The 27,828-nt window shown below is 35.9% G+C and overlaps 2 protein-coding genes across 2 annotated transcripts; one reads left to right on the forward strand and one right to left on the reverse strand.

Annotated features, from left to right (window-relative positions):
• The first annotated feature begins 9,976 nt into the window (after nt 1–9,976).
• LOC102712896 (organic cation/carnitine transporter 7-like) lies at nt 9,977–14,421 on the forward strand. Its single transcript, XM_006650265.3, has 7 exons — nt 9,977–10,328; nt 10,846–11,039; nt 11,408–11,681; nt 12,054–12,291; nt 12,756–13,290; nt 13,374–13,576; nt 13,895–14,421. The coding sequence occupies exons 3-7, from the start codon at nt 11,425–11,427 to the stop codon at nt 14,102–14,104; spliced, it is 1,443 nt and encodes a 480-aa protein (XP_006650328.1). The 5' UTR covers nt 9,977–10,328; nt 10,846–11,039; nt 11,408–11,424; the 3' UTR covers nt 14,105–14,421.
• A 904-nt stretch (nt 14,422–15,325) lies between these two features.
• LOC102721153 lies at nt 15,326–24,813 on the reverse strand. Its single transcript, XM_040521783.1, has 11 exons — nt 24,709–24,813; nt 23,009–23,181; nt 22,210–22,927; nt 21,310–21,773; nt 21,173–21,244; nt 19,038–19,218; nt 18,866–18,961; nt 18,692–18,758; nt 17,481–17,646; nt 16,634–16,975; nt 15,326–15,656 (listed from the first exon to the last, which is right to left on the reverse strand). Exons 1-10 carry the CDS (start codon nt 24,811–24,813, stop codon nt 16,669–16,671), a joined length of 2,349 nt encoding a protein of 782 aa, XP_040377717.1. The 3' UTR covers nt 15,326–15,656; nt 16,634–16,668.
• Between the last annotated feature and the right edge of the window lie 3,015 nt (nt 24,814–27,828).

Here is a 27,828-nt window from a genome sequence, read left to right on the forward strand (position 1 = left end):
CTCTACTGAAATTTGACAGCTCTGAGAGAAAGAAGAGCACAGCACACAGCATGTGGTCGTTTACTCCTCTTATGCTGTCCATAGTGTTGTAATCACCAGTCACTAGTCACAAGCAATCTGCAGTTTCCTCTGTGCTGTGACCTGTAAAATACGCTAATCTTCGATGATCCAGGGACACTGAACTGAATAGAATGAGGGGTTTTTATGATAATTTGAGATACTTATTTTTTTAGGAATTTAGGAATGTTAAAAATGCTCATAGAATTAATTAACATTTGGTTGCTTCGTCCGTAATTCAGAGAGACAGCTAAATCCTTTACTTGTAGTAATTATCACTTTTCACTACAGAGACGTTGCTCCTGTGATGGTAACGTGTCAACCTGCGATCTCTTTCGGACGGCCCCATTTTGATCTCTTCGCTACTCCAGCATTGAAAACTACTAGCTAGCCACAGCGAAATCCTTCTACCTAAGAAAGCTTCCTCTACTTGCACCTTAAGCTGTTCCTTTTCTAAAGAGAATTAATTAATTATGTCAAAGATTTGCTTGCTAATACACAGTGTATAGTAGCTAGCTAGGCAAGATCGGTGTTCTTGTTGATCAAACCTGTTAAGTACGGATTAAGCCCGTGGATGGTAATGTCATTAGTTTGTAGAAAAATACGCACACACATACACATCCTTGTCAAAACTCACCTGCCAATACCATCACTAATTAATTGGCTCACTAACAAGCAATCCTACTACCTGCACCGACAGTGGAGCCTGACAAATGGTAAATTAAAATCCTAAGGCTTGCAGAAGGATTCAACCATATCTTTTCGCTTTTACTTATAATTAAAATTAAAATTTTTAATATTAAATTTAGAGTTGATTATAGAATTCTTATAGAATTTTCTATTCCAACATTTGATTTTAAATGGCCAAAAATATGTACATAAAATTTATATCCATATATTATTTTTTTTTGTAAATATACTGTTTGGGAAAAGCCAAAGAATGAGGGTCATTATTCTTTGCTACGAATCAAAACTAGCACCATCATGATGGTTGGTTCCTAGATAAAGAAGAAAGACATGCACTGTGTTAATCAAATTCGATTAAATTAAAACTAGTTGATTGGAACCGTTCGTTCTAGTGTTAAAATAAGAAAGGGAACATGTTCTTTCAGATTATTGGGAGATAAATGTAGCGAAATGGGTGTGGAAGTAGCTTAGCTAATTGTGGGCAAGGTATGATTAAATAGGTGGCCGTCCAAATTAATTAAACGAACGCATTTGTGATCAACGTGTTCATCCATGCCTATTCTTTCCTCCTTTTTTTTTTCTTTCTCTTTGTGAAAGATGCTGTGCTTTATTTTATTTAAGAAGAAGCTATGCAAAGTTAACAAGATTGCTTTGCTTGGAGGCTGAGACCATGACAATTAGTCTTCACTCTTCAGGAGACAAAAGGTGAGGATGTCCTCTATCCTTTTGGTTTTCAATGAAAAACTGAAGAAAATGATAGTGGATATGTGGGTACACTGTCAAAAATTTAGAAGGCTGCTGTTGCATGTATACCGTCAATGCAACAGTGTTCGAAATTTGATCAAAAATTGATTCAAAGAACACATGCACATCTATATAGTAGACATGATTTTGCAGATGGAAAATGTGAAACTTAATTTTTCAATAATATATAAGATGAGAACATGATATGTATAGAAATTAAATTGTGTGGCCCATGGTATTTGTAGTAGTAGATTACCCAGAGTTTGGAGAGTTTAGACAGGTTGAGATTAGCATGTACTAGGAGTATATGGCTCTGTTCTTCTCAGGTCCTTCACATGTTGATGTGTGTTGTTTGCTCTATGCCTTCAAATATATTTTTCTATAAGGCTTTCTTCTACTATATTATTAAGAACATTTGTTTTAAACTATTCATTAAGTTTATTTCTTAAAATGTTTAATTTATCGCTATAATCAAGTGAATAGTCAGTAGTAATAACAATTTGATGATAAAAAAACATATAAATAGAATTATATATTTGCAGCTCCTCTTTGTAAAACTCCTCTTCACCAGTAGAAGGCCCTCTGGGAGCAAGGTTGCGCGTCATGTTTACTGTGATCTCTTGGCTGTAGCTTGTGGCACTGCCTGGTATCTAACATAATACCTTTGTTATCTTGCTTTTGCTTTTGTTATGTTTATAAGTTAAATTTTTAATTTTTAACTTGAAATTTAGAATTGATTGTGTAGTTATTTTGTCGTAATTTATTTTTTACCTTGATCTTAAATCGCTAAGAACGTGTATATAAAATTTTTATCTGTAAATTATTTATTGTTTACAAATATGCTGTTATGATACCTCTCTACTCCACTCCGTACTTATTTTTCTTTCCAAATACAAGCACGATCATCTTGATATTTGGATTGTGTTCTTTTATAGATAACGATGAAAGATTAAAAATTATCTGATTTTTTATAGCTATTAATGGTGTGAACGATAAATTTAACTACCAAAAGTTATAAATCTATCTTATAAATGTGAGACGATAAACTTAATATATAAAAACTTGTAGTAAAAAGATGCATCATTTAGTAGTTTAAAAATTGGATGAAAAATAAACTTGGTCTTAAAGTACGTACTGCCAGTCTGCCATTCTGTGCGTACGTGCACATGTAAAATTACTTCGTCTCCCGTTCACAAACTGCTCGATTACGTTCGCATTCTACCATTGTTTTATTAGGGTACGTATAAAAGGTGCCTAATAACTGACCTTTTCAATCGTTACGTAATAAATTTGATGATAAAGAGGAAAGAAGAGAAAAAAACTATTGTCATGCAAACGGCTTAGAGTCGACTCTTAGCATTTATTCAAGAAAACTTTTTTGCATAAGCATGTATAAAAAGAAAACTAGCGTAATAAAAATATTTTATTGCATTGATGTAGAAACCACACCTGACTCTACCTTTATATATATCGTTATAAAATAGACTCTTATTGAGATAGAGTCGATGATGGGCTTGAACATGCCCTTAGGCCACTGTGATGACTGTTTTGTCGGTGCACTGCACCTATCTTATTCTGCTTTTCTTCGTTAGTCAAAGTTGTGCATACTTATATCCAAATAGGAATGCTTAATTATTTTGATTGTACAGGACCACAGAACATGCTACCTAGCTAATCTGCATCCGTTCAACAATACCCGTACAGATATTGTGCATCGATCATGAATGTGGTAAATCTAGAAAGGCTAAATAGGATAGGAGAACACTGTACATATGTGTGCCTTTATTATTTGGCACCGTGCAACCTTATAACTTCGAGAAGAATTCACAATTCTATGGATATTATGACTAAACTGCCGTAAAACTGCAAAAATTAAGGTGAAGTATCTATCATAAAAATACAGACTAACAATATTTATCATGAAATTATATATTTGATGTGGAGTTTCATAAAAGGATAAATTTGGTAGTGTTTTATAATTGTCCGTACTGATAATAGTAATCTATTTAGATCATTTATCTTTTCTAATCAATACAACGTAGGTACTTATGCTACCACCTCAATTACTACTTAGTAGTTAAATGCTATCAGTAGAGATGATAGTAGAATACTGATAATAGACCACCATAAAGGTGCTCACAATAAAGTTATAACATAACTATAGAGTTTAGATCATCTCCAAAAGAATTACCATCTCACTTATCATATTTAAATTTGACAATTTTACAAAAAAAATGTCCTCCAAGAGAGTGACTATTTGACTTATCATGCCATTTGAATGGCTAAAATTGAGTCCTCAATAGCCAAATTAGCAACTCATTCCTCACCAGCACAATTGTTATTCGTGGGTCCCAAGTGGGTGGGACCCTCTTGCCATCCTCCCCTTACCAGGATTTGGAGAGTAGGGATGGATAGTCTCTTGGAGATACTATATAAATTCGAGTTGCCAAAACTAAAATGTATGGTTAAATTTTGTTTTGGAGATTCAAAATTCTCTTAAAGATGCTTTTAGAGTTTAACTTTGTAGCGCTATTGTTTTCCTGGAGTTATAAATATCGTAGTTGTGTTATTAAAGTGATGCTAATTCTGTAGTTTTTGGATAACTTTACGAAATCCGTAGCTTTGCAATTACTCTATTTTAAAATATTTAGTTTTGGGATAAATTTTAAATTTAATCTATTGTTTTATCATATATCACCTAAATTTATAGTTTTGTGATAATTTGGCTAAATAATGCATAATTTTGTGAAATTTACTTTTAATATCCTTCAAAACATTTAATTGGAGGTAGCTGAAGAGAAAGCATCGCAATTACCACATTCAGACATTCTTGATTAATTCAATCTTCAATAGACCAGCTCTACCGGCACTCGAGAGAACATTACTGCAGCATGTATTCTCCAAGCCTTCAACATTTTTATTTAGAAAACTTTGAACCTCCGTTCTTATAATACTATAATTTTGTTTGATTCTACGAATAAATGAAAATATAATTTAATTAGTGGTTACAGTTATTATGTTCTTAAGGCCACATTGATGTCCAATAGAAATGATCTCGTTGACACCTAGATTTGGCTATAGTTTATATTTATAGCAAGTTCTAATCAAATTTAAAATATATCAGTTGTTTTTCCTTGGAGGTCCGTCCCACCTATGTTATATGACCGGTTAGACCATTACTGACTTGCAGCCCCATCGGCAAGCTTCAGAATCAAATCCAATTTATCTATTTTCGCATTTCTTGCTTGTAAATCTAGGTTTTCCCGAGTTCTAACACTTTGCTAAGTCTAATTGGACGTGAAAAATGCCCTATAGATAAAAAACAACCTTCCCTATAAATATAAATATAGGGGCCAAGGTCAATTAAATTAAGCATTAACCAATAAAAAAATCAATATATTATCAAAACTCTCTACATTCTAGGTCTTCATGTATCCCATTCATTCACCTCTCAATCTAAGGGGTGATGTGTGCATAAAGACAAAGAAACATCTAAGGGATGATATGCACACTGTTATGCAGGGGTGAGTAGAAAAAGATCAAACTGAGAGACCGAACCAAAAAGATTAAGACTATGAATACGGTCATCAATTCGGTCATAGGTAGTAAAAGATAAAATTCCGTTCCATCGGTAGACCAAATTAACAAAAAAAAACAAAAACAAATGCAACCTACAATCCCCTAAGTTCAGTTAAAAAATCCTAATTTTCACATCCCTACTCCAGCATGCAACCCAATAAGTCTTCACTCGGACGTGCTTACGAATTTCTTTTGTGTTTTTGTGTTGAAAATTTCTATGAATTCTTTGCATAGATAAACTGTTGTTGAATTTCGGTTATAACACCAAGACAGAGACCAAAAAGGACCAGGACCGAGTTGTTCGCTGATCAATCCTGAGTTTCCAATGATTGAAATCTAGTTGAAGACAAAAAATTGAGACTGAATTAACCAAAATGACAGAATGCCCAGCCCTCCTAACCTGTAAGGAAGACGTGCGATATGACTGAACTGAATGGTTCTTCTTCTGATTTAGGGCAGCTTGTTATTGGTTGGTTGGTATCAATTTGGCATAGGCTAAATCCCGGCCATTAATTCCCCAGGATGGTCAGGTCAATCATCAATTTGGCCCATACCAAAGCTAGATTGTCCAGGATCAATTTAGCCCATACTACCAAGCAAGGCCTGAATGGCAAGACTCACTAGATTAACCACGTATTCGTTTTCTTTAGAGAGAACACAAATAACTATTCGTTTGACTGCATAGCAATATGGTACGCGGCAACCAGTACTACGTAAGCTCATAAGGCTAACTTAGCGTTAAACTCTTACTGACCATCACTGGTAAAAATACCATTTTTCAGACGTGGGTCTTTTTACTGTGTATGTGGGCCTAATTTCGGTCCACCTATGAGGTGCTCGGTAGCCCGGGCTGTCTTGGAGCTGCCCGTAAAAAATTGTATGCTAACTTAATGTTTGCACAGGAAGGACACATATGTGGGTAACCCTACCCTACCCTAGGAGGAGTGCACAGCCGAAACAATAACGGGTTCCCCATCTATATAGTTTATTAGGAAAATTGGTTTATCTATAAATAGGTGGATCTCTAAAAGAACCGTACAGGAAAACTATAATTTTCATTTACGGTAACTTAGGAGCACTGCCTCCAAAAAAAAAAAACAGTGCCATAAAAATTAAACCAGATCATGCACAACCAAGTGATTCTCACATAAACTAGTGCATACTTCTCTCCTCTCCCTAACCTCTCTCTTCTTCACTCTTCCGCCTCATCTAGTTGCCTCTCTTGATGTTGCTTTCGTCTCCAGGGGTTGATTGGTTAAGTAATACACTTTTGTAGCTTAACTTGCCTAAGTTGTCGCCGACAAAAATAAAACCATCCTCTAATTATAATAAGAGAATCATGTCACACTTTTTACGTTATTAACCTGTGGGTCTAATAAGATGAAAAGGAAAAAAAAAACATTGCGTATCTATGAAACATATGGCTAATTTGATCAGCCTTGCCTAACATAAGAATACGAGATGAGGCAAGAAGAGACAAATCATGGCCATCATCCGAACAACGCTCTAATCCCCAAGTCGTGATGCTCATGTTCTGATGTTTCTGATTTCTTGCATTTGGCGCTGCTGCTGATGTTTTTTTTAAAAAAAAATTAAAAAACAAACTGATGTAGCCATGTACTGCTGCTGCTGTGTTAATGCTCCCTCTGTTCTCGGGATAAATGGATTCGATATATCTTTCATGCACGTTTACTTTCATCTGTTTCTTTTCCCAAAAATAATTTTTGTAGGTGTGTCTCTTCCGTTTTCGCAGACAAGTCTCTTAACTATTTATCTATAAAAATCAATTTTTACATACAAACTTGTTAAACACCCGTACTTAAAAAACCGATTTTCACACATGTCTGCAAAATTAGTCGATTTTTAGATGCCAGACGGTCCACTGACCTTTTTGTATAAACTCTTTTTGGCCGTATGAGAAAACGATTTTTTAAGTAGTGAATACGTGCACATCACATCCGTTTCGCTGTGCGTACTTATGCATATGATCGCCCGGTCAAATACTATGGTAATCCGTTTATTATACTTTACATCCCAAACTCCAAGCTTGCACATACAAGGACCCTTTTTTTTTTTTGCATTGCAACACGCAAGGTCAAAATGTTGTAAGGTTGTCGATTTGTTGAGGAGACCAATGCGTGCCAGTCATTCCCTTTTATTAAAAATGGGAGCAAATTATTGGCCCATTTTGATTGCATCATGGTTGCGGCACACGAAAGATACACTGATAGATCCTCACCTTATTAATTTATTAAAGGCAAATTGCAGTTTCGGTCCTATTTTAATTATTCCAGTTTAACTATAAATTCGCATTTAACCTATCCTTTTACATGGCAAATTTAATTAGCCGCTCTAAAATAAAATGATATGTCTAAGGGCATCTTTGGAACACATGAATTTTATAGGATTTTCAGAGAAAACAGTTCAAATCCTATAATTTTCCTTCAAAATTTCTTCAAAGCGAAGAGGCCCTAAGAATTGTCCAAAATAAAATTTAGATAGTAAAATATGGTCAAAATTACTACTTACTCTTCAACCAATCTTCAACTGTAAACCGTGCCTGAATATTAAATGCATATGGCTTTTCCGACGGCTCGCTGTCATTGTTTGTATTCTTTAAAGAAAAAGACAAATGATATCTTTGCAAACGAAAAATAATTTATAAATAATATATATATATATATATATATTTTGATCCAAAAGGAAAGGGTAAAAATAAACTATGATGGAAATAAACCTAAAATCAACTCTAAATTAAGGTTTCTAAATTAAGGTTAGGAGTTTAAATTTTGACTTGTAATCACAAGTAGAAGTGAAAAGATTAAGCACTTAAGGAAAAAAGAGAGCTGCTTTGATTGGATTATCTTTATAATAGACTTTGTTTGGATCTTATTGGTACGTCAATATGTATTATGTGCATGACCCCAACATCACGTGAGCTTAACTAAGTTAGCTTATGAACTGCTCGTTAAGTAAAAAAAATCGCTAAATCTTTATATACTTAGGCCCGGTTCGCCACCACAGCTTAGTTAACTAAGCCTCTCTTGTTTTCCGTGCGCACGCTTCCCAAACTACTAAACGGTGTATTTTTTGCGAAAAATTTCTATAGAAAGTTGTTTTAAAAATCATATTAATCTATTTTATATTTTTTTAATAATTAATTAATAATGTACTAATATATTACTACGTATTCCGTGTTAAGGCATAAGTTAACTTATGGCCCCCTCCGAACGCGGCCTTAGTTTGTTAACAAGCTCTTAGTCTTATGATTACATCCAAACTATATTTAGTGAGTTTTTTATTGTCTATTGTTATATTAATATATGATAAAGCAGAAAATTTTATATGAGAGAGGTGATATAAATAGGATATACTTCCTTAACTATCTTTACCATATCTTATTTGTCCGAAATAATATTGTCTTTTCGTCATCATTGCATAGAACATTGGAATTAAATAAGATGGGAAACAATCGCATTGAGATTTGATAAAACATAGAATATTTTAATCTTTTTATTTTGGTATTAGCAGGTATAGGATGCATACAAAATACAGTTATACTTCCTCTGTTTCATAATATAAGATGTTTGATTTTTTTCTCGTAATGTTTGATTATTTGTCTTATTCAAAAATTATGAAAATTTCATTTATTTTACTTATAACTTACTTTATTATCATTTAAGCATAACTTGTCATATTTTATATTTATACAAAATTTTTGAATAAGACGAATGGATATACAATACAACTAAAAAAATCAAATATTTTACATGGAGTAGCTAGCGAGTAAACAATTCAGGCTTAATTAGCCGAGTTGGGCAGTTTGCTCGGTATCCACCTAAAAGTGTTAGTATGCTCAACCTTTTACCTCGTCCCTCCTATTAAAACTCAACCTATTAATGGACATGACATATTACTATAAATCTAAACGTGCCTCTGTCCAGGTTTATTATATTAGATCTAGGCACATTTTAGTACTAGATCTACCTTTTTTTTGAACGGAGGGAGTACATTATAGTCTTGTTGAAGTTTTTTTATTGCAATAGACTATTAAGAAAAACTTCGATAAAAAAGGACCATTCTCGATGTCATGATTATTGGCGTCGAGATCCAACATCTCGGTTCCAAAGACAACGATGTTGACACCTTTGACCCCTATGTTGACTAAGTTATTGACATGGAGAAGGGTGACCCTAAAGACATGAACACTAATATTTAGAAAAAAAGATATATATATTTATAAACAAATATAAAAATACCCTCAACTCTATTCAATCTTAATGTAACTATCAGTCATGTCACATACTTTCATTGTATTTATTTCACGATCGTTCAACAATAAACTTATTTGGGACAAATAAAATGGACCGAAACTAATCTTATTTTAGTGTAAAGGTGGTATGAATTAATCCATGAATACGTGGGTTCACATGTTAACAATATTTGATCCAGAGACTTGTCTTTTTATTTACGCTACTTATAAAAGAAAATCTAAATTTTTATTATTATAATTTATTTTTAAATCGATAAAAACATGTATAAAAGTTTTGTTTGTCGTTTACGAGCCCGTTCCGTTTTACTCTCTCACCAGGCCAAACAACAACCCCTGAATTCTCTGAAACACGTTAATGGAGCCAGTAGCCGCCACGACTAGATTCTCAGAATTACTGTAGACGCGACGAATATAATAAACAAACACCCATCAAGTCTGATGATTGGTTGGGCATGCGTGTGCTCTTTCTTTTCCTTTGGCCTGCCATTCTTGTGCGGTGCCTCCGTCAGCCGGCGGGCCCCGCGGAGGCGTGGATGAGCCGACGAGTCGTCGTCGTCGCGCCGACGCGGGCAACCGATGCCGCCTCCTCCTCCCATTTATGGTCAGGTGGCGACTCCTCCCCGCCGCACATCCGCTTCGCCGCCCCGCCCTGTCCCCTTCCCCTTCCTCCTTGCCCCCATCCGCACATAACATTCCCCCTCCTCCTCTCCCCGATTGTCCGATTGATCGACAGCGACCCCCTCCTCCCTATCAGCCACAATGTGGTAGCAACTCCGCTCTAGTTTAAACCTCCGCCGCCCCCGCCTCCTCCTCCCTCGCGCGCCCCCGACTGATCGTCATCAACCGGAGTTGATGAGCTAGAAGAATCAAAATTGGGTTCTTTTTTTTTTTTGTTTGCCCCCCTCTTTTCTTTCGTCGCCGGAAATCGCCGGGTCGTCTACGCCGCCGCCCCGCCGGCAGCTTCCGGGATCGTTCGCCGCCGCCGACGGTTCGCTCCTTGCTCTCCCCTTCTCGGCTTCTCCTCCGACAATCCCGTCCTCTGGATGCTTGGCATAGGAGATTGATGGCTAGCTCATTTTCTCTTGTTTCTTTCCCTTGGGTGTGCTAAAGGACCTGCCTTGTTTTTTTCAGCAAGGACGGCCCTTTTCTAATGTTTTCTTGCTTAGGTTATCTTTTGGTTTTCATTCCTGCATATTTCATATAGTGCACCAGCTAAACTCTGCCAATTCCCAATTACATCTCATCACTTTTGTTCCCCTGTTCGTTATCTGTCAAGATCGACGCTCGGTTGGACTTGTTGTGACATGCCAAATATTAGAATTAGCTTATCGTGAATTGACTTGTTGATTCCGCTTGTTCACTGGGTGTTCAAATGATTCAGCGCCGCTCAAATTTATATGTTAGATGCACGTCGATTTTCATTGCGGGCAGTGGTTCAGATTGATTACCCATCACCCTAATTCAGTTCTGCTTCTTCTTCTTTTTTTAATGCATTGCTCCAACAGGTTGTCCCGGTTTATATCTCATTTGACTGTTCAGCGAAGTCGTTAAGGGCTGCTTAATAAGCTACGAGAGTCTGTCACCGCAAATTGGCACACAGCGGAGTTCAGGTGGAAATAAAATTCTCTACCGTGGAAGTTTCTTCACATTTCCATCACCAGAGGCTAGGAACGAAAAAATCAAGAAAGGCTTTCATAAAGTAAGTACCATATTTGTTGTTTATGCACTATATGTTTATTAAGGTATACCTGGTGTTGACGAGCTGTTCGAGAAATTCAGATGTTTATTTGTTTCTCGTCTTCCAATCAAGGAAGAGTGGAAGACCCCTGAATCTATTTTCTGTAGCATCCTGAACTGCATTGGCATTTCTCTTCTGTACATTCATCACTCTGCTTCATACTGCAGTTTAGTGGTAATGGCTATGATTTTGGTATTTGTGAGTATGATTTGTAGAATGTGTCATGTGATGCATACTGTCTGCAGACTGCTGCTGAAAGTTGAGCAATCAATTAGTTACTTGGCCAAAAGTTTGTACTAACAGTTTTACTTACATGCTTGCCTTTACAGCGGCAGACACTGTCAACATGGAAACATACACCACGGATGAAGCGCTTGAACATATGGGGTTTGGGAAATTCCAAGTACTTGTGCTTGTATACGCTGGCATGGGTTGGGCTGTAGAGGCCATGGAAATTATGCTATTGTCATTTGTTGGACCCTTGGTGCGGGAGGAGTGGAACGTTTCTGCAGAAAATGAGAGTCTGCTCTCAAGTGTAGTGTTTGCTGGTATGCTAATAGGAGCTTCTGGTTGGGGCTTTGTTTCTGACAAATATGGAAGAAGGTACTGATTGACTCTATGAGTGCTTACATATTTCAGTTTTATGGTACAATTAGGACCTTTGACCTCAGTTAAGAGTTTGATTTACACTTTCCTGATCTCTAGTTGTCCAGCTCTTGTATATATGTCCTTGTTTCAATCTATCTGTGACAACTCACGATACAGCCTAAATCATAGGTTAGTATTGGCATGAGTGTAAAAAGGATGCTGAATGCCTGTGTTTTTTTTAATAAAAATTTGTCAATAAACTCAATCTTCAAAAGAAAGTTGAGGCTACAAAAGAGCCTCCTCTATACGTCTATTCTAAATATTTACTTGTTTCATTTCTCCCTTTACGATCATGGATGATATAAAGCTTTGTTTATCTTATTTCAGGACTGGCTTACTATTTTCAATAATGTTTACCAGTGGAATGGGTTTGCTAAGTGCTCTCTCTCCTAATTATCCATGCTTGCTGGCTCTACGCTTTCTTGTTGGCATAGGAGTGGGCGGTGGGCATGTGTTTACATCTTGGTTTTTGGAGTTTGTTCCTGCACAAAATCGCGGCACTTGGATGATTGTTTTTTCCTTTTTCTGGACTATTGGCACAGTCTTGGAGGCTTCACTTGCATGGGTATGGTATCTTCTGTTGCCCTTTGTGACTTATAACTTTCACCTTTTCCATGCAAAACTTGTTTCTCTACTAGAGTTTCATTTTGTATGTTAAGAAAAAAGATCTGTAATCACCACAAATAATGCATATATTTGGTTTCAAAAATATGATCTGAGCCAAAAACCAGTACCACTTGGAAAATCAAAGTTCTGCATCAAATAGGAGAATGATACCTTTTTCTTGAGGTTATGCGTGTTTGGACCATCTGTGTGATCACATTAATCATTTTCATAAATTTGTTGTAGCACCTGTAACTATTTTCATAACTTTGAATCATCTGAATCTACGGGAAAAAAAAGAGCTGGTTTAACAAAAAAGAGAAGATGTTTGATTGAACTATAGACTTATAGGTTTTTCTTTATATTTTCCGTAAGCATATATTTTAAGAAGTTTTGTGTAATGGTGTTCCTTTTTCCCTTTTGTAGGTTGTTATATCGGTATTGAGTTGGAGGTGGCTGCTAGCATTGACTGCACTTCCATGCTTTGTCTTGATTCCATTCTTCGGAACTACACCTGAGTCACCACGTTATTTGTGTGCGCAAAATAGAACATCTGATGCAACTCTTGTCCTGGAGAGAATTGCTTTCACAAACCAATCAACTCTTCCTCCTGGAGTTCTCACATACCATCAGGAAATAAAGGTTGACCACAGTGGTCTTACTTCTGAGAAAGAAGATCTTCTTCCCGTCAGTGAGAAGGAATGCACATTTGACAATGACGTGAGCTCCAAAAATGGTGGTGGCATTTCTTCATTGCTTAGGCTATTGTCTCGCAAATTGTTAAGATCAACTCTTCTTCTTTGGTTTGCTTTCTTCGCAAATTCATTTGCTTATTATGGGATAGTATTGTTGACTACACAACTAAGTGATGCAAATAGAAGCTGCACATCTGGGCAAACAAATGTAGGGCAACAAGAAAATGTCAACCTCTACAAAGATACATTCATTACTAGTTTAGCAGGTATCGTACTTTAAACATGTTTCTTCATGTAGCATGACTGGCTACAGTGCATTCACTAACTCATTGCTCTACTGCTCTACCAGAGGTCCCTGGCCTGATTTTATCTGCTATTATTGTTGATTGGTTTGGTCGCAAAGCTTCAATGTGGTTCATGTTATTCATGTGCTGTGTTTTCATTGGACCACTTGTGCTTCAGCAGAATGAGTTGTTGACAACTGTTCTTCTATTTGGTGCTCGTGCTGTTGTCATGGGTAGCTTCACTGTTTTATCTTTATATGCCCCAGAGGTTTGTATCAGCTTTCTATGACATAATTTCCTTATATTACGTTGGCATGAACTCGAAATGAAAATATTCTAGGTTTATGTAGTCTCTGTTACAAATAAAGACATGGTTTCTTGACTTTAGTGGATTTGTGCCAGGTCTATGATTCTGATCCATCTAACTGACTGGAATTCATATCAGTTGTGCTATGTGATCTGTTTACAATTATTTCTTAACTACACTAATTTGTCAAAACTTTAGCATTTGTCAAGAATTAGACCTTTTGTTTTTCTTGTAGCAGAGTTTATTTACCATGCTCTAATTCCATTTCCTTGCTTTTAGGTTTATCCAACATCTGTACGCTCAACTGGTGCTGGAATCGCTACCGCTATTGGCAGAATCGGTGGGGTTGTTTGCCCTCTTGTTGCCGTCGGCTTGCTGAGAAGCTGCCATCAGATGGAAGCCATCCTTGTTTTTGAGCTGGTTTTACTATTTGCTGGAGTTGCTTGCTTTCTCTTCCCCATAGAGACCAAGGGACGGGGAATGGATTGATGCTCATGGTATAATTCTTTAAAAAAGAAAGATATTCAAATAGGTTTGTAGTTCATCACAATTCATCAGATTTAGCATTAGTGTATAGGTACCATTACATATGTAGACTTCAGTGTATACATACCATTACAAAATACATATGTATACCATTAGTGTATACACCTTTTATAGTTGTAAAGTTCCTCAAATATGTGGACTTTCCAACCCTGTGGAATATTTATCTTTTGGAATCCAAACTCCAGGCTGCTAAGCAGGCCGGACTGTAAAATGGATATTGTATACAACATTTAATTATTCACTATTGATGTTTGTAGGCAGGGCCATTCCAATATTTAGGTCTCATGAGCTCGAATGCGTCGCATAAATAGGTTCCTACAATGTGAAAAGTTTTATACCCCACATCACCCACAGATCAACCATTCAGAGACTAAAATTAACTGAGATGATGATATATTATTAGGTCTGCAAGAGCAGGGAGAATCTACTCTGTGTGCTCAACATTACAAGATGGGACCCGATGCCATTGAGTTTCCATGTATAAACTTATTTGATTTGGACTAAATTGTAGATACCACAGATGGTAGAATAAATCTTTTGTACTACTATAAAAATACAACTGGCTCTTCTGCCTTCCGTCAGCCACAGGCCACAGGCAGCAATGGCACCGGTGCAAGAGGCGACCGTGACAGCGCCCTCATTTAATTTGCTCTTCAATGAAAGGATTTTGTTTTCAGAATACACTTTTTTCTCATGTTTTTTTTGAAAAAGATATTCTTATAAATATTAAGAATATACATGTGTAGAGACAAGTGCCCTGGTCCACAACTACTAATATACATAGCAGTGTGGTTGCGGCGACCGTGGTGACGACACTTGTATAATTTTTTTTAATTTCTTTCAAAGATATATTATAAAAATTCATGGGAAAAATATGTCATTTTAAAAGTTCATATGAGAATGATATTTTATAATTGATAGGATATCAAATGCATATGATGATGTTGGTATCTTATAACCGATGAATTTTTATTTATTTATTTTATATTGTAATACATGGGTACATTGCTAGTATTATATAATGTAGAATATGATTTATCTTATAGGGGGTGATTGTTAGAGTGTTTTATAAAAAAAATAAATGAAATATTTGTAAATAAAAAATAATTTATGAATAAAAATTCTATATACACATTCATATCTATTTAAAAGTCAAGACTCGAAAACAAACTTAATGAGAAAATCCTCTAAAATTAACTTCAAATTTAAAGTAAAAATTGAGGTTCCATATATTACACCCTTGTCTCCCACAAGCACATGGGAATAAAAAATAGCGTGTGGACAAAATTGCGCGAACAAAACAGCATATTTGAATGGAGGAATCGATGACCGCAGGCAGTGTATGAACTGGAGTTACTGAGCATCTGACTCTGGAAAGGATGTGAAGCAGCTTAACTATCCCTGTACAGTCAAAAATATGTAAGTAGTGTCCAAAACCTCATCCAAGATACTATACCAGGCTTTAGTTGATCGAGGAGATCAAGAAACAAACAACCTGCAAAACAAACAGAATGTGATCAGTAACACGTACTGAAATAGTTTTACATCAAATTTAGACCTTATCATTTCATTTCTACTTATTCTTATAAGGTAAAGTTTTAATTTTCAACCACTTAATTTTAGAGATTTTTCATTATTGTTTATTTTACCACATTTACTTTTAGATTGTTAAAAACACGTATATAAAAGTTATATTTACAAATTGTTTTTATTTATAAATATGTCATTTCACTTTTCCCACAAAAAACCAACCAATGAATCTTTTAAGAAGTGGCTAGTCTTCCACCCCACCACCCAACTCCTCTAAATTAAAGTAATTTTATTATACTTAAGAAGATAATAGTAAGTACCACTGTTTTCTATGTAAAATTTAATATTTCTTGATACCTTAGATATCAAAAGATACTACCAAATTTTATATATAAAACAATGAGATCAATTTTATATATAAAATAATGGTATCTCATGGTCCTTTCTCAAAGATGGAAAAATGCTCCATAAACTAATATGTGGGACCTACTTGAAGGGTACTCCCTCTGTCCTAAATTATAAAGGATTTTGACTTTATATTTGGAATGTTTGACTATTCATCTTATTAAAAATATATGAAAGTATTATTTATTTTGTTTATTATTTTCTTAATTATTATAAGTAGTTTAAGTATTACTTATAAATTTTTATATTTGTACTAAATTTTTGAATAAGACGAATGGTAAAAAATTATAAGTGAATAGTTATAATCCCATATATTATGGGACTGAGTAGTATTTCTTTTACATACAAATACCTGTCTCCAACCTCTGCTTTTGATGGTTTTAATAGTCTAAAAGCAACGGTGAAAAAAATCAAATTAATTTTAAAAGTAAGTTCTAAATAGCTTCCTAATCTATGTGTCGATGAGAACGTTTTAATACTGTAACAGCGACGGGCAATTTGCTAGTCCAAAAAGAAAAGAGACAACCAAAGATATACCTCAGGTGACAGATTAGAACTCAGATCACTGAAACTCACTGTTGGCATGCATCACCAGTGAGAGAAGGAAAGGAAGGGATGGAGTTGAGGACCAATTGCCTGTCACTCCTACTACGCATCGGAGATACCCTCTTCTTGTTAGGAGACACAACCTTGAAGCCGGCAGTGCAAGACGAATCCCCTTGCTGCATATCAGCTGATGTGTCATTCTCAAGAATCATTTGTGTGTAGCTCCGGTAAGGAGATGGCAGAACATCTGTTTTGCTGGGAGAATATAGCTGGGAAAAAGTTGTTGATGATAGCAGTGTCTTGGAGCATTCTGATGGGGGTAGGACCAAAGCTCTGAAAGATAAAATATTTATAGGAATATAACAAGTCACAACAAAATAAATATTGTTTCCAAAAAAATTTCGAGCTTCATGTATCATACATTTAGGGCCTATTCGTTTTGAAGGAAAAACAAAGAATCCCATTCCTAAGGATTAATTTACTTTGAAAGTCATTCGGTTTGTAGGAGTGAACCATAGGAAAATCAAAGAAAATTTTTCCTTCTTACGAGATATAGAGAAAAAACATAGGAAAACTTCCATCCACTCAATCTCATGGGAAAAGTTCCTATGGATTGGTGTTGCCATACATCCCTATTCCTCCATTTTTCCTATTACTTTGGGTTGAAATTCCTCCGAAAAGAATAAGCCCTTAAGGTGTAAATAGTTTGATGTGTGACAAAATATATAATTTTGAGTGTTTGCACTAGTTCTAAAATATTTTGCTAGTCTAAAAAGTAAAAATGGCATACATTAAAACATAGGACTCTGAGGGAAACATTTACACCTCGTAAACGAACCTGTGAGATTCAATTGAAGGTGTTGTGCATAGAATATCATTGGGAAGAACACGGTAGGTTTCACCAAATGCATTAAGTTTGATAATCCAAGGTAGTTCTTCCTTCAAAGGAGCCTTCTTTTTTGGGTCCACTCGCTCAGTTTCCTCGTTATCTAGCAGTTGAATTCCTTCAAAGGAAAACAAGACCATTGGTTACTAACTCGTTTGAAAAAACAAGAACAACTAACAAAGGCATTGAGGCAGAGCAAACCGTAACATATTTTTACATAAAACATGTTATAGTAGCATAGTAAGTCAGCAATCGACAATACATTCTAAAAGTTTACGTTTAGTACAAAAGTTTAAATTAGTTTGCTTTATTTAATCTGATATTGAACATAATTCAATCAATGGGATATGCTTCTACTCTGAAAAATACTCTAGACCACAGGCATGCCAGAGAATGAGAATAAGCAAATGACACTGGTCAAGCTAATGGCGATCTCAGGCACTCAGCGTTCCACTCTCTCAGGGTGAAGTTCCCAACACAAAATAATCATACGGCATATTGAGGCTGATCATGTTGATCATAGTACTTAAACCCTGTTGGGTGAAGATTTTGAATAACCTCATAACAATATTATGTATTAACCTCTCAAAGTTTTTCATTACCAATCTGCCAGATACCAACATCTCTCTCTACATCCGAACCCATCAATTTCACATGAACAAACATTCCTGTGATGGTATGACCTTTTGCAATTCGACCATAAAAACACTACTGCCTCTATTCCAAAATGTCTAGGTTGTTTAACAAATACTATGGTTTAGTTAAAGGATTCTCTTTTAGTCTTTCAGTGGTCAAATTTTTAATTTTAAATTGTCGAGCTTTCCTTTCCAAGCACCTGATTGGTTGTAGAGTTATTGGAATCATGGAAACCACAGGAATCAATGCAGCCATGGTTATATTGTGGTATAAAATTTGAATCATATAGATGTATTTTGGAAGGGAGAGTATAAGAAATTAATACCATTTTTACAGTATGGAACTGAACTAATAAATTTACTATATACAATTTCTTTTGACTTAAAGCCTTGCAGTGAAATAATACATTTAATAAAATTGCAAGCAAAGAGATTAATATAAAAAATCAGTGTACATTAAATTGAGTAGCATACAAATTTCTCGATTGCAGCTTCCTAAGAAAATTAGCAAGGAAAGGACAAACTCACCTTTTCTTATTCCAAAAGAGTTCTTACAGCTCTCACATCGGCAACTCATGGAGCACCCCACACCACTCTAGAAAAAAAAATAACGTTAGTTAAAAAATATCACATGATAGTCAGTATGTTAAACCAACGCAAGGGATAAAGTTATTAGTACAAGACTGGTACAGCGATTGGAACCTCAAAGCATTCACAGTATTTCTTCAGACAATATGATTTCTTGCAATTGCAGCCTCTTTTATGACGAGATGAAGCAGGAGTTGCTGTAGAGTCTTCCTATGCCAAGAAAACGAACATTTTTGAGCAATAGTGACAGAGAAAGAGAAGCAAGCAGGAGGATCCGTGCTCTTACCCCAAATGCCAGACCAGACCCACAACTGCGAATTACTTTTGGGGCAAAAGCCAGTGGATTACGAGATTCAATCCGACTGCGAGTAGATAAAATTGTTTCCTCATGACTGTCATCATTAAAACACCCTCGACAGGAGCAAGATCCTGAACAGTGCACTTTGGCAGCAAAACACTCGCAATAACTGCAAATATGTTACCAAAATATGTACTGTTATTACTTTAAATACGTTTAAGGATTAATGATTAAATGTGGGATATCTATGAATTTCTGATTACTGTAGGAATTTTCTAGCATTTCTACATATGTTGGATAGCGTGGAGGCTCCTAGGAGAGCTTAAAGGCACGCTAGTAAATATGTAGCAGTGTTGTCTTTTGCTCTTCTATATATAGTTACATAGTTACCAATATCAAATTGACAATCAACTAATATTTCTTATCTTGACTTTAATGGTCAATCTAGCACAAAAACATGTGGAGTGACCTTGATTTGGATATGACTTCAACGCGAAGTTTGAACACACTTCTAGTTTATCTTGAGGGAGATATTGCAAATGCAATTAATCAAATTTCTAATAATAAAAAAGGCACATACAATTCCAAAGAGGGTTAATATGATGATGGTTTTTAGTAAGAGAATTCCATCCATGCACAAAGATTTGCCTTAAATCAAAGAATACCACATAATTTTCAGGGTTTTCATCTATACCAATTAGGAAGTGCAAATATACAATGTTCGGGTGCCAGCCAGCAGCAGTGATGGTAGAAAAGGTGCCAATTGAACTCGTACTAGCAACAAGTGCTTGGCAAGTAAGGGTGGCCATGGGTCAGGCTCTAGGTAATTTAAGGTCGGTTCTAGTTCAACTAGATAGATTAGATTTCATTTTATAGTGAAATTTAGAACATTTAGTTAAGCTAGAGTCAACCCTAAATTATCTGCGGGTCGACCCGCACCCAACCCTGCCGATAAGGCACCTCTTTGCATTGGTGGCATGTATGAAGAGGGACTAGAGAAGATTAGGGTAAAATTGGGACAATTTTTTTTGTTTCAAAAATACTACTTTTGTGGTATAGATGGGAAGTTTTGTTGTTTCTTATGCTATTTATTGGTATAGATGGGAAGTTTTGTTGTTTCTTGTACTATTTATTGGTACCCTCAAAGTTTTGTGGTACTTTTTTGGCTTTGATGAAATCTATGGGCTATAGATGGAATTTCAATTAACTGGTCTAAACCTCAAAAAAAATTAAAATAAACTAGATGCACTCAATAATATAATTATCTGAAGATCATGAGAGAGAATCAACAAACACCAAACCATAGGCATGAGTTCCTCATATTTCCGGTGAAAGGCATTCTTTTTTGTTGGAGCTGAATTCCAATTGAAGCTATAGGAGCTATAGCAATTTTCACTGGCTCTAGCTGGTAAAGTTAATTTTGAAAGAAAAATGGTCTTTTTGTTAATTTACCAACGTTAGTGACCACGGTGTATCAAATCGAATAGATTATCAATAAGGCCTTTACTATTCAAAATTAATTACTTTGGTACACCAATAAAAAAACTATTGTAGATCCATTTGTGATACAAGAAAGAAAAAATATGGATACATTAAGAGAAGGGGAAATAATTTTATGAACATTTCATATTGTTGTTAGGTTCAAGTCTTATGAGAATAATATTCTTCGACTAAGAACACATTTATTTTCAAACCTATTCATTTACTAAATATTTTACTAGTCTTTTGTATCCTTCCTATTGGAATGAGTCACTAGTGAAATTTTTTGGCAAATACTCGTGATGATACAATAGAAATTTGAATCAGCATTTTGATCTTTGGTTTTTTCATAGCAATAATATCTTGGAGTTTGCAAGGAAAACTTGGTATACCAACTAGATGACCCAAAAAAAAAGACTATTTGTGGCTAATTGCCTGCTCTGGGAATGGTTGAAGCCATACCCAATCGGAAAAGGATATTATCCAAATGCATTTCAAGAAGTTGTAGTCATGGTCTTTCACTCCAAAAAAAAAATAACCGAGTGTTATAGTATCGTAATTTTGATACACTTCCATACAACTCATCATTGCGATATTCTAAGACAATGCACATAAAAATAACAGTAAAGTGCAAGGAACTTTACAGTTTCAAGCATTTTGACTTCTTACAGCTGCACCGTTTGAATGAGTCGACGTCGCCACTTTGACATTTCTGCCTGTAAGATTCTACAAGATTTTATGATTTGCTGACTAATTGATCATTTAAATTAGACATATATACCTTTTTCTCTTGGGATTTTCTTGCCCAGAATCACCAGCATTTGTTGTCGTTGTTGCCTGAGATGAGTAGTTGTTTTGAGTACTAGTGTTCATTTCATTGGTATTGGAAACCGGCTGATTGCCAGGAACAACAGAATTCATTTCACTGTTGTGTTCAGATGTTAAAAGAGTAGAATTAACAGCGCTTTTCTTCTTCTTGAATGGGTTCTCCGTGGCCTTGCTGTCACCCAGTACCATATCTTTTGGCATTTGGGAAAGGGCATCGAAATGCAAATCAAGACCAGGTAGTGGACAGACAGGGGATACCACAGGATTCAAGTAGTTATCATCAGAGTAACTTCTCCACCTAGTAGTACGGGGTGGACTACAAGGAGTTGAGACTCTGTGTACACTCATAATAGGATCCCTTACCTTTTCATTGAAGAGATTGCGGTTGCACGAACCACGTAGATAGTGTGTTACAGCCTGCAAGATCAAAATAAGTTGTATTTTAATAATACTTGATAACTGATTTAGATAAATGTCGGGTGCTGTAATATGACAATAGACGGGAAAATTGTGATAAACAATAAAATCGTTGTGATAATATTTTTCAAAAAAATGTTTGACTATAAAACATAGAAAGGAGCCCCAAAAGGTCCCAAATGTAATCTCCTTAATAGCAAAATCAAAGTGCATTGCTAATTCATTGCATTCAATTTAAATTACAAACACCTAAAATTTTATACCAGAATTTCTAGCCAATCAACAAGAAAGAACGAAATTTTATATTTTATATTAACGGATATATATCACATTGAGATCTGAAACAAAGAAACAAACATATATTTTTATCAATGAAGTCTAAACTATAATGCAATGGCAACTCATAAAAGTAAATAGATGGTATTAAGATGCCTACACTGTGGTGCATTGCCATACAATCACTGGGCACTTCAAGTGTGTCAATGAATTGATGATCTTGAACCAATTGACTTAGACTATGGCAAGGTGGAATTCCAGAGACATAATTTGATGAAACGTTATCTACAAGACTCTGCTCATAACAATCAGCTGATCCATGGAACAGCTTTCTTCCTGCATTCTCCAAATTTGTTTGTGTAATTGGCAATAAAGATTTACTATGCATGACATTATCATTTCTTGGTGTCTCCACCAATTGTGCTGATGTATCTAATCTCAGATTTGGTGTTGGCACAACACTGCTACCACATTGAATGTTCAAGTAATCCCAATTACATGCTAGTTCATCATTATGTTTTTTAGTCAAATCTCTTTTCTGAATATTTATTCCACTAGTCGATTGCTCCAGTTTGTCTAGGCCACTGTGATCAAAGAATGGAAGTTTTGCATGATCTGTTTTGCCAGAAATATCGTCTTCTCTCTTATCATTTCCCAAGGTATTACTACTAAGTTGGATGCGCTGAGGCAAATTATTTCGTAATATTGATGCATTTCCAGGAGAATCATGATAAGCCTGGCTGAGGGAACAATCTGTACTGCAATTTTCTGAAGGAATTGTCATGACTTCAGACTGTTTTATATAACAGGAGGTTCCTATTTGAGTCGTGTGACAGCAAGAACACAAGCCTTCTTGAGAAAGTCGAGCAGAAGTATTCCTAGTCAATATGGAAAGGCATATATTAAGCAAAATGAATGAACTTACAGTAATCAGATAAATAATATATGACTAAGGTTACCCGATTGATATCTTGGATCCCTTTCGTGAATCAGTAACTTGTGGCGAAGTGAAGATAGAAGAAGTATGTGCCAAATCTGATGACTTGAACAATTGTGCATTTGGTGCAGTGTATAGACGCTTAGATGTCGCTATCGGGGACAGAGTTTTGATGAAATCAAAAACAGGAGAGTTCTGCAGGTGTAAAATCTAATTAGAAACACACACAAGTATTGCATAACATGTAGCATCTTTTAATCTTAGCATGCAACAATTGTTACCCACTTAAAAAAAATAAATTACAAGAACCAGCACATTATAGATCAAAGAATAGAAAAATGACGGATGCGGGATCAGCTCTCAAATTTCTCCTAACAGCATAGATGTGGATAAAGCTTCCAAGAGAAACCATTTGTGCAGTCCAAGGGAACATTTAACATGTTGAGGCTCTAAGGTTTCAATTTTGATAGTGAAAAATCAACAACATGAAGAGGATAACATGCAGCAAAAGAGAGCCTAAGCATCCTCAATTCTTTGTAGAGCCCCCTACCCTTCTTCTGTAGGGAGTTCTACATGGCGGAGTCTACATCAGGGGAAGGCTTGGGTGGCCACGGTAGCAGCATCCAGCTCTGGGCTCTCCTTGGCCGGCTCCGGCAAGGAGGCTGTCCAGGCAAAAGCCTAGATCAATTGCAGCGGCTACGTCCTCAGGCGTCGTAACAAACCGCCCCTAGTGTTGTCGAGGTAACTACCTTATCCCTCTCGCAGGGAGAATCTCCCTGTGAAAACCACTTCCTTTCTTGGATAAGGGACAGCGGCACCATGACATTTTTAGGAGTCTTTGTTGTGTGGTGTTGCTGCTGGTCCCAGCGACCAATCTATTTAGCCAATCTGTTTTTTCAAAGCAATGGAGTTTAAACATAGAGTGGATCCAATCCATTATGGATTGGATGGCTATGGTGCTGTATTATCGTCGGTAGAAGAATCTTGACCGTTAATTTAGAGTTGTACTACTAAAAAAACCTCTCCTGCAGTAGTTGATATGGTAGTATAAATAGATCCGAAGATTCTGAACCATTATATATCAGAAAAAAGAACAGTATAGAGTAGTTCTTCTATAAGCAGAGACCATAACACCTATTATGAATCAGCATCAAAACACAAACATTTCAGATCTCCTCTATCCTGAGTTCCTAGGGAAATATTGTTTGATCAAGAAATTGGCAACGAAAAACACATCTTTAGGACTCACCGATCGTGAGCAAAATGCATTTCCGCCATCAATCAAACGCATTTGGCCAGAAACAGATACTCGATCTGCAAACATCTGGCAGCCACACCAATCTATAAAACAAAAAAAAAATGCAAAGCTTTAAAAAAAATTATCACAAAAACTCGAAAAAATGAATGATCTATTCCAACATTACGCAAGCTCTCCAGCCTTATAGCCGAAGGTGGTTTAACTTCCAGGATCAATAACCCGACCCGCGTCCATGAATCTATCTCGATCAGGAACCCTAAAACCCCAACCGGAAACTTCTTTTCACCAACGAGTCACATCTCCAAGAATAAACAGCCGCGAAAAAAAAAAACTAAAACCCGACGCATCCATCCTCCGTCACCGCAGAGGCCGAAATCGAAACGACAAGATCTTTCATCACAACTGAGGAGGAGATAGGCAGGCTAGGCGCAGCCGCATGAAGGAGACGGGGAGGACGAAAGGACCTCGGAGCTGGAAGCGGCGCCGGGGGGCGGCAGTGGCGTATCAGGCGGCGCCCCACCTCCTCCTCCGTCGGTGTCGCGAGACATGACCAGCTTCGTCATCCGCATTACGCCGGAGGGCGGCGTCGGCGGCGAGGAGCGCGTGGATCGGTGGGGGGGGGGGGGGGGGGATGCGTTACCTAGCTTGTCGCGCTCAACGGCCGGAGGAGCGGAGCGGAGGGGGAGTTAAAAGCGCGGTGGGCGGGAGATGGGGAGGGATTTGTTAGCGGAGATGGGCCGGGGCGGTGGGCTGTCCGTAAACATTAGGCCCACGTATTACATGCCTCGTCGATAGCATACATGTCTAACCTAGGCCTGTCATCGCAGTTTTTCACGCGAATGTTTCTCGAAGGGTTAAACGTCGTATTTTTTACGAAAATTTTTCTATAGTAAAGTTATTTTGAAAAATCATATTAATCTATTTTTATATTTTTTAATAATTAATAATTAATTAATCATTACTAATCTATTGCTACTTTTTTCGCGCCGGATAACTAATCTCTTCCCCCTCCTACCGAACGCAGCCCTAGATTAGTACACTTCCCAAACTGCTAAATAGTATGTTTTTATGAAATATTTTTTTATAAAAAATTACTTTGAAAATTATATTAATCTATTTTCTAATTTTTTTTATACCTACTAATTAAATAATCATGTACTAATTAATTTATTAGTACGTTTTTTGCACCGGTTAACTACCTAACTGTTGAACGCGGCCTAATTTAAATAGTTGCTTTCATGTTGAAATAATACTAATGGCATCCATTAGCATTAGGATCGGTGCTGTTTGCTTTAGGATTTAGGAGGAACGTGGCTATCAAATGGTTCATTTTTGTTTGTTCCAGGGACAGTTTTTTTTTCCCTGTTGGGACAGAATTTTTTGGTGAGATAGAGATTGGAAATTAAGTGATAAACGTCTACTACTACACGTAGGTTGGAAGTTAGGAGGGAATTTTTTTTTGCATTATCTAGCCAAATTTCGATAGCTCATTTTTATTTAAAATATGTAGCCTCTATCTAAACTCCCTATAATTGCTTATACTTCTGCAAAACAAGGGACTGGAATTAAAACTCAAAATCTCATGGTGATTTCACCACTAATTCCCCATCTAACTCCCAATCCCATTTTCCAAAGTTGCCAAACACACCAAAACACACCGTAAGCCATGTTTCTTTCCGCTTAAGATTATTAATCCAGATTATTGAGTCAGATTATTATAAGCTAAATTGTTATAATCTGTAGCAAAATAAGTTGTGAGTTGTTTCTTTTCCAAATTATTATAGCCTAGATTATTAGGTTTGCAAGCCTAAAGAGGGAGTGGAGTGGCATAGTGGGTAATTTTTCTTCCAATAAGCTAGAAAAAACTCACCTAAATGAGCTTATTAGATTATAATAAACTACTTTAATAAGTTGTCTGTTTCTTTCAGCTTACTCCCAATAATCTGGATTATAATAATCCCAAACCGAAAGAAACAGGCCTAAGTACGATGGCAGACGGTAAGCCAAATATAAACCTACCTAGAGGAAAGATAAAATAAGAAATAAAGAGAGTTGGAAGAGCCAGACCGGTTCGGCCCTGGGCAAATTCAGTGTCATAGGCCATTTAGACTAAATATTTTGAACTTGTAATATATATTGTATAATTGTTTATCCTCTAAATTAACACAAATAAACATCACTGGCATGATATATCAAGTATTAACTCTTAATAGTTAACTTGTAATATAGTCTCAGTTCTAAATTTTGATAAATAATGTTGACACTGAATTGTGATAAATAGTATTGACGAATAAACATTACTAACATGATATATCAAGTATTGAATCTTATGAGTTAACTTCAATATAGTCTCATTTCAGAATTTTGATAAATAATGTTGATGGTGCCAATGAGTAAATAATAGACCTACTGACCTTAACCAATGGATAATCATCATGTAAATAGTTTCATAAGTTAATTAGTCATCTATTTTAGAAAAAAAATGGAAAAAATCAAACCACGTGAACATATAAATATAAATTTGGTTAGGTCCCATCCCAGTTGGGGTCCTAGGCGGTCACCCCTCCCACCTAGGCCCTCGGGCGGCCCTGGGAAGAGCTAGGTATACGCATGCTCTATGATAGAGGTTAGCACTAATATGAAATTATATAAGTGAGGGAAATAGATAGGAGAAAAATATTATGCTCTATGATAGAGGTTAGCACTAATATGAAATTATATAAGTGAGGGAAATAGATAGGAGAAAAATATTATGCTCTATGATAGAGGTTAGCACTAATATGAAATTATATAAGTGAGGGAAATAGATAGGAGAAAAATATTAGAGCCAACGTTATAACTAATTTATTATACGTGTTAGCACTAATATGAAATTATAGTTAATAATTGGCTACACAATTAAACTTGCTCTAATGGCTTTGGTTACCCACCATAATTCTGTTTATCATGTCTAAAATTAGACAAGTTTGCTAAGAAAGTTATTTATCTCTCATCTTTTTATTTTTGTTTATGCTTGTAAGACAAGATTTAAATTTTCAACCTTAAATCTAGAGTAGATTTTGGAGTTTTTTATTGTAGTTTATTTTCCATCTCTAACTTTTAGGTCTCTAAAAACACGTATTAAAAACACGTATATAAATGTTTTATTTATAAATTATGTCTCGTGTGCAAATATTTTGTTTGGTTTTTATGAGTATGCCAAACAATCACCTAAAATGGTTTGTTGACGTCAAAGACTATGGTAAGATTTTGGCATAGAAAAATAGGACATGATTCTTTTAGATTTGCTAAGGTGTATGAAATATTTTAAACACTAAACTCGGACGACTTTGGTAATTTTTACTGGTAAGTGCTAGCAACCTGCGGCTGCCAACCAAATCGACGATTTAAGTTCCAATAGATCGTAGCACTGTAGCTTTATTTTGATCATAGGAATCGGGGGACCACGCCATCCTATGAGTGGTTATCACGTTAACTGATCCACTTAATTATCTTAATTAATATATATTAAAAATAAAATATTATTAATTTAGTTATAAATACAATCTAAACTTCTTGTGTGAACCAAAAGTTTAGGCGGTCTT

This window comes from Oryza brachyantha, chromosome 3 (assembly GCF_000231095.2).
Source record: "Oryza brachyantha chromosome 3, ObraRS2, whole genome shotgun sequence".
Taxonomy (NCBI): Eukaryota; Viridiplantae; Streptophyta; class Magnoliopsida; order Poales; family Poaceae; genus Oryza; species Oryza brachyantha.

Excerpts from the sequence above, each read along its gene's own strand:
- LOC102712896 (XM_006650265.3), top strand. The coding sequence starts at position 11,425 with ATGGAAACATACACCACGGATGAAGCGCTTGAACATATGGGGTTTGGG. Across the intron at positions 12,292-12,755 it reads TGGAGGCTTCACTTGCATGG|GTTGTTATATCGGTATTGAG; the intron begins GTATGGTATCTT and ends TCCCTTTTGTAG. Across the intron at positions 13,291-13,373 it reads ATTCATTACTAGTTTAGCAG|AGGTCCCTGGCCTGATTTTA; the intron begins GTATCGTACTTT and ends CTGCTCTACCAG.
- LOC102721153 (XM_040521783.1), bottom strand. The coding sequence starts at position 24,813 with ATGCGGATGACGAAGCTGGTCATGTCTCGCGACACCGACGGAGGAGGA. Across the intron at positions 23,182-24,708 it reads GCGCCGCTTCCAGCTCCGAG|AACTCTCCTGTTTTTGATTT; the intron begins GTCCTTTCGTCC and ends TTACACCTGCAG. Across the intron at positions 22,928-23,008 it reads GGATCCAAGATATCAATCGG|GAATACTTCTGCTCGACTTT; the intron begins GTAACCTTAGTC and ends CATATTGACTAG.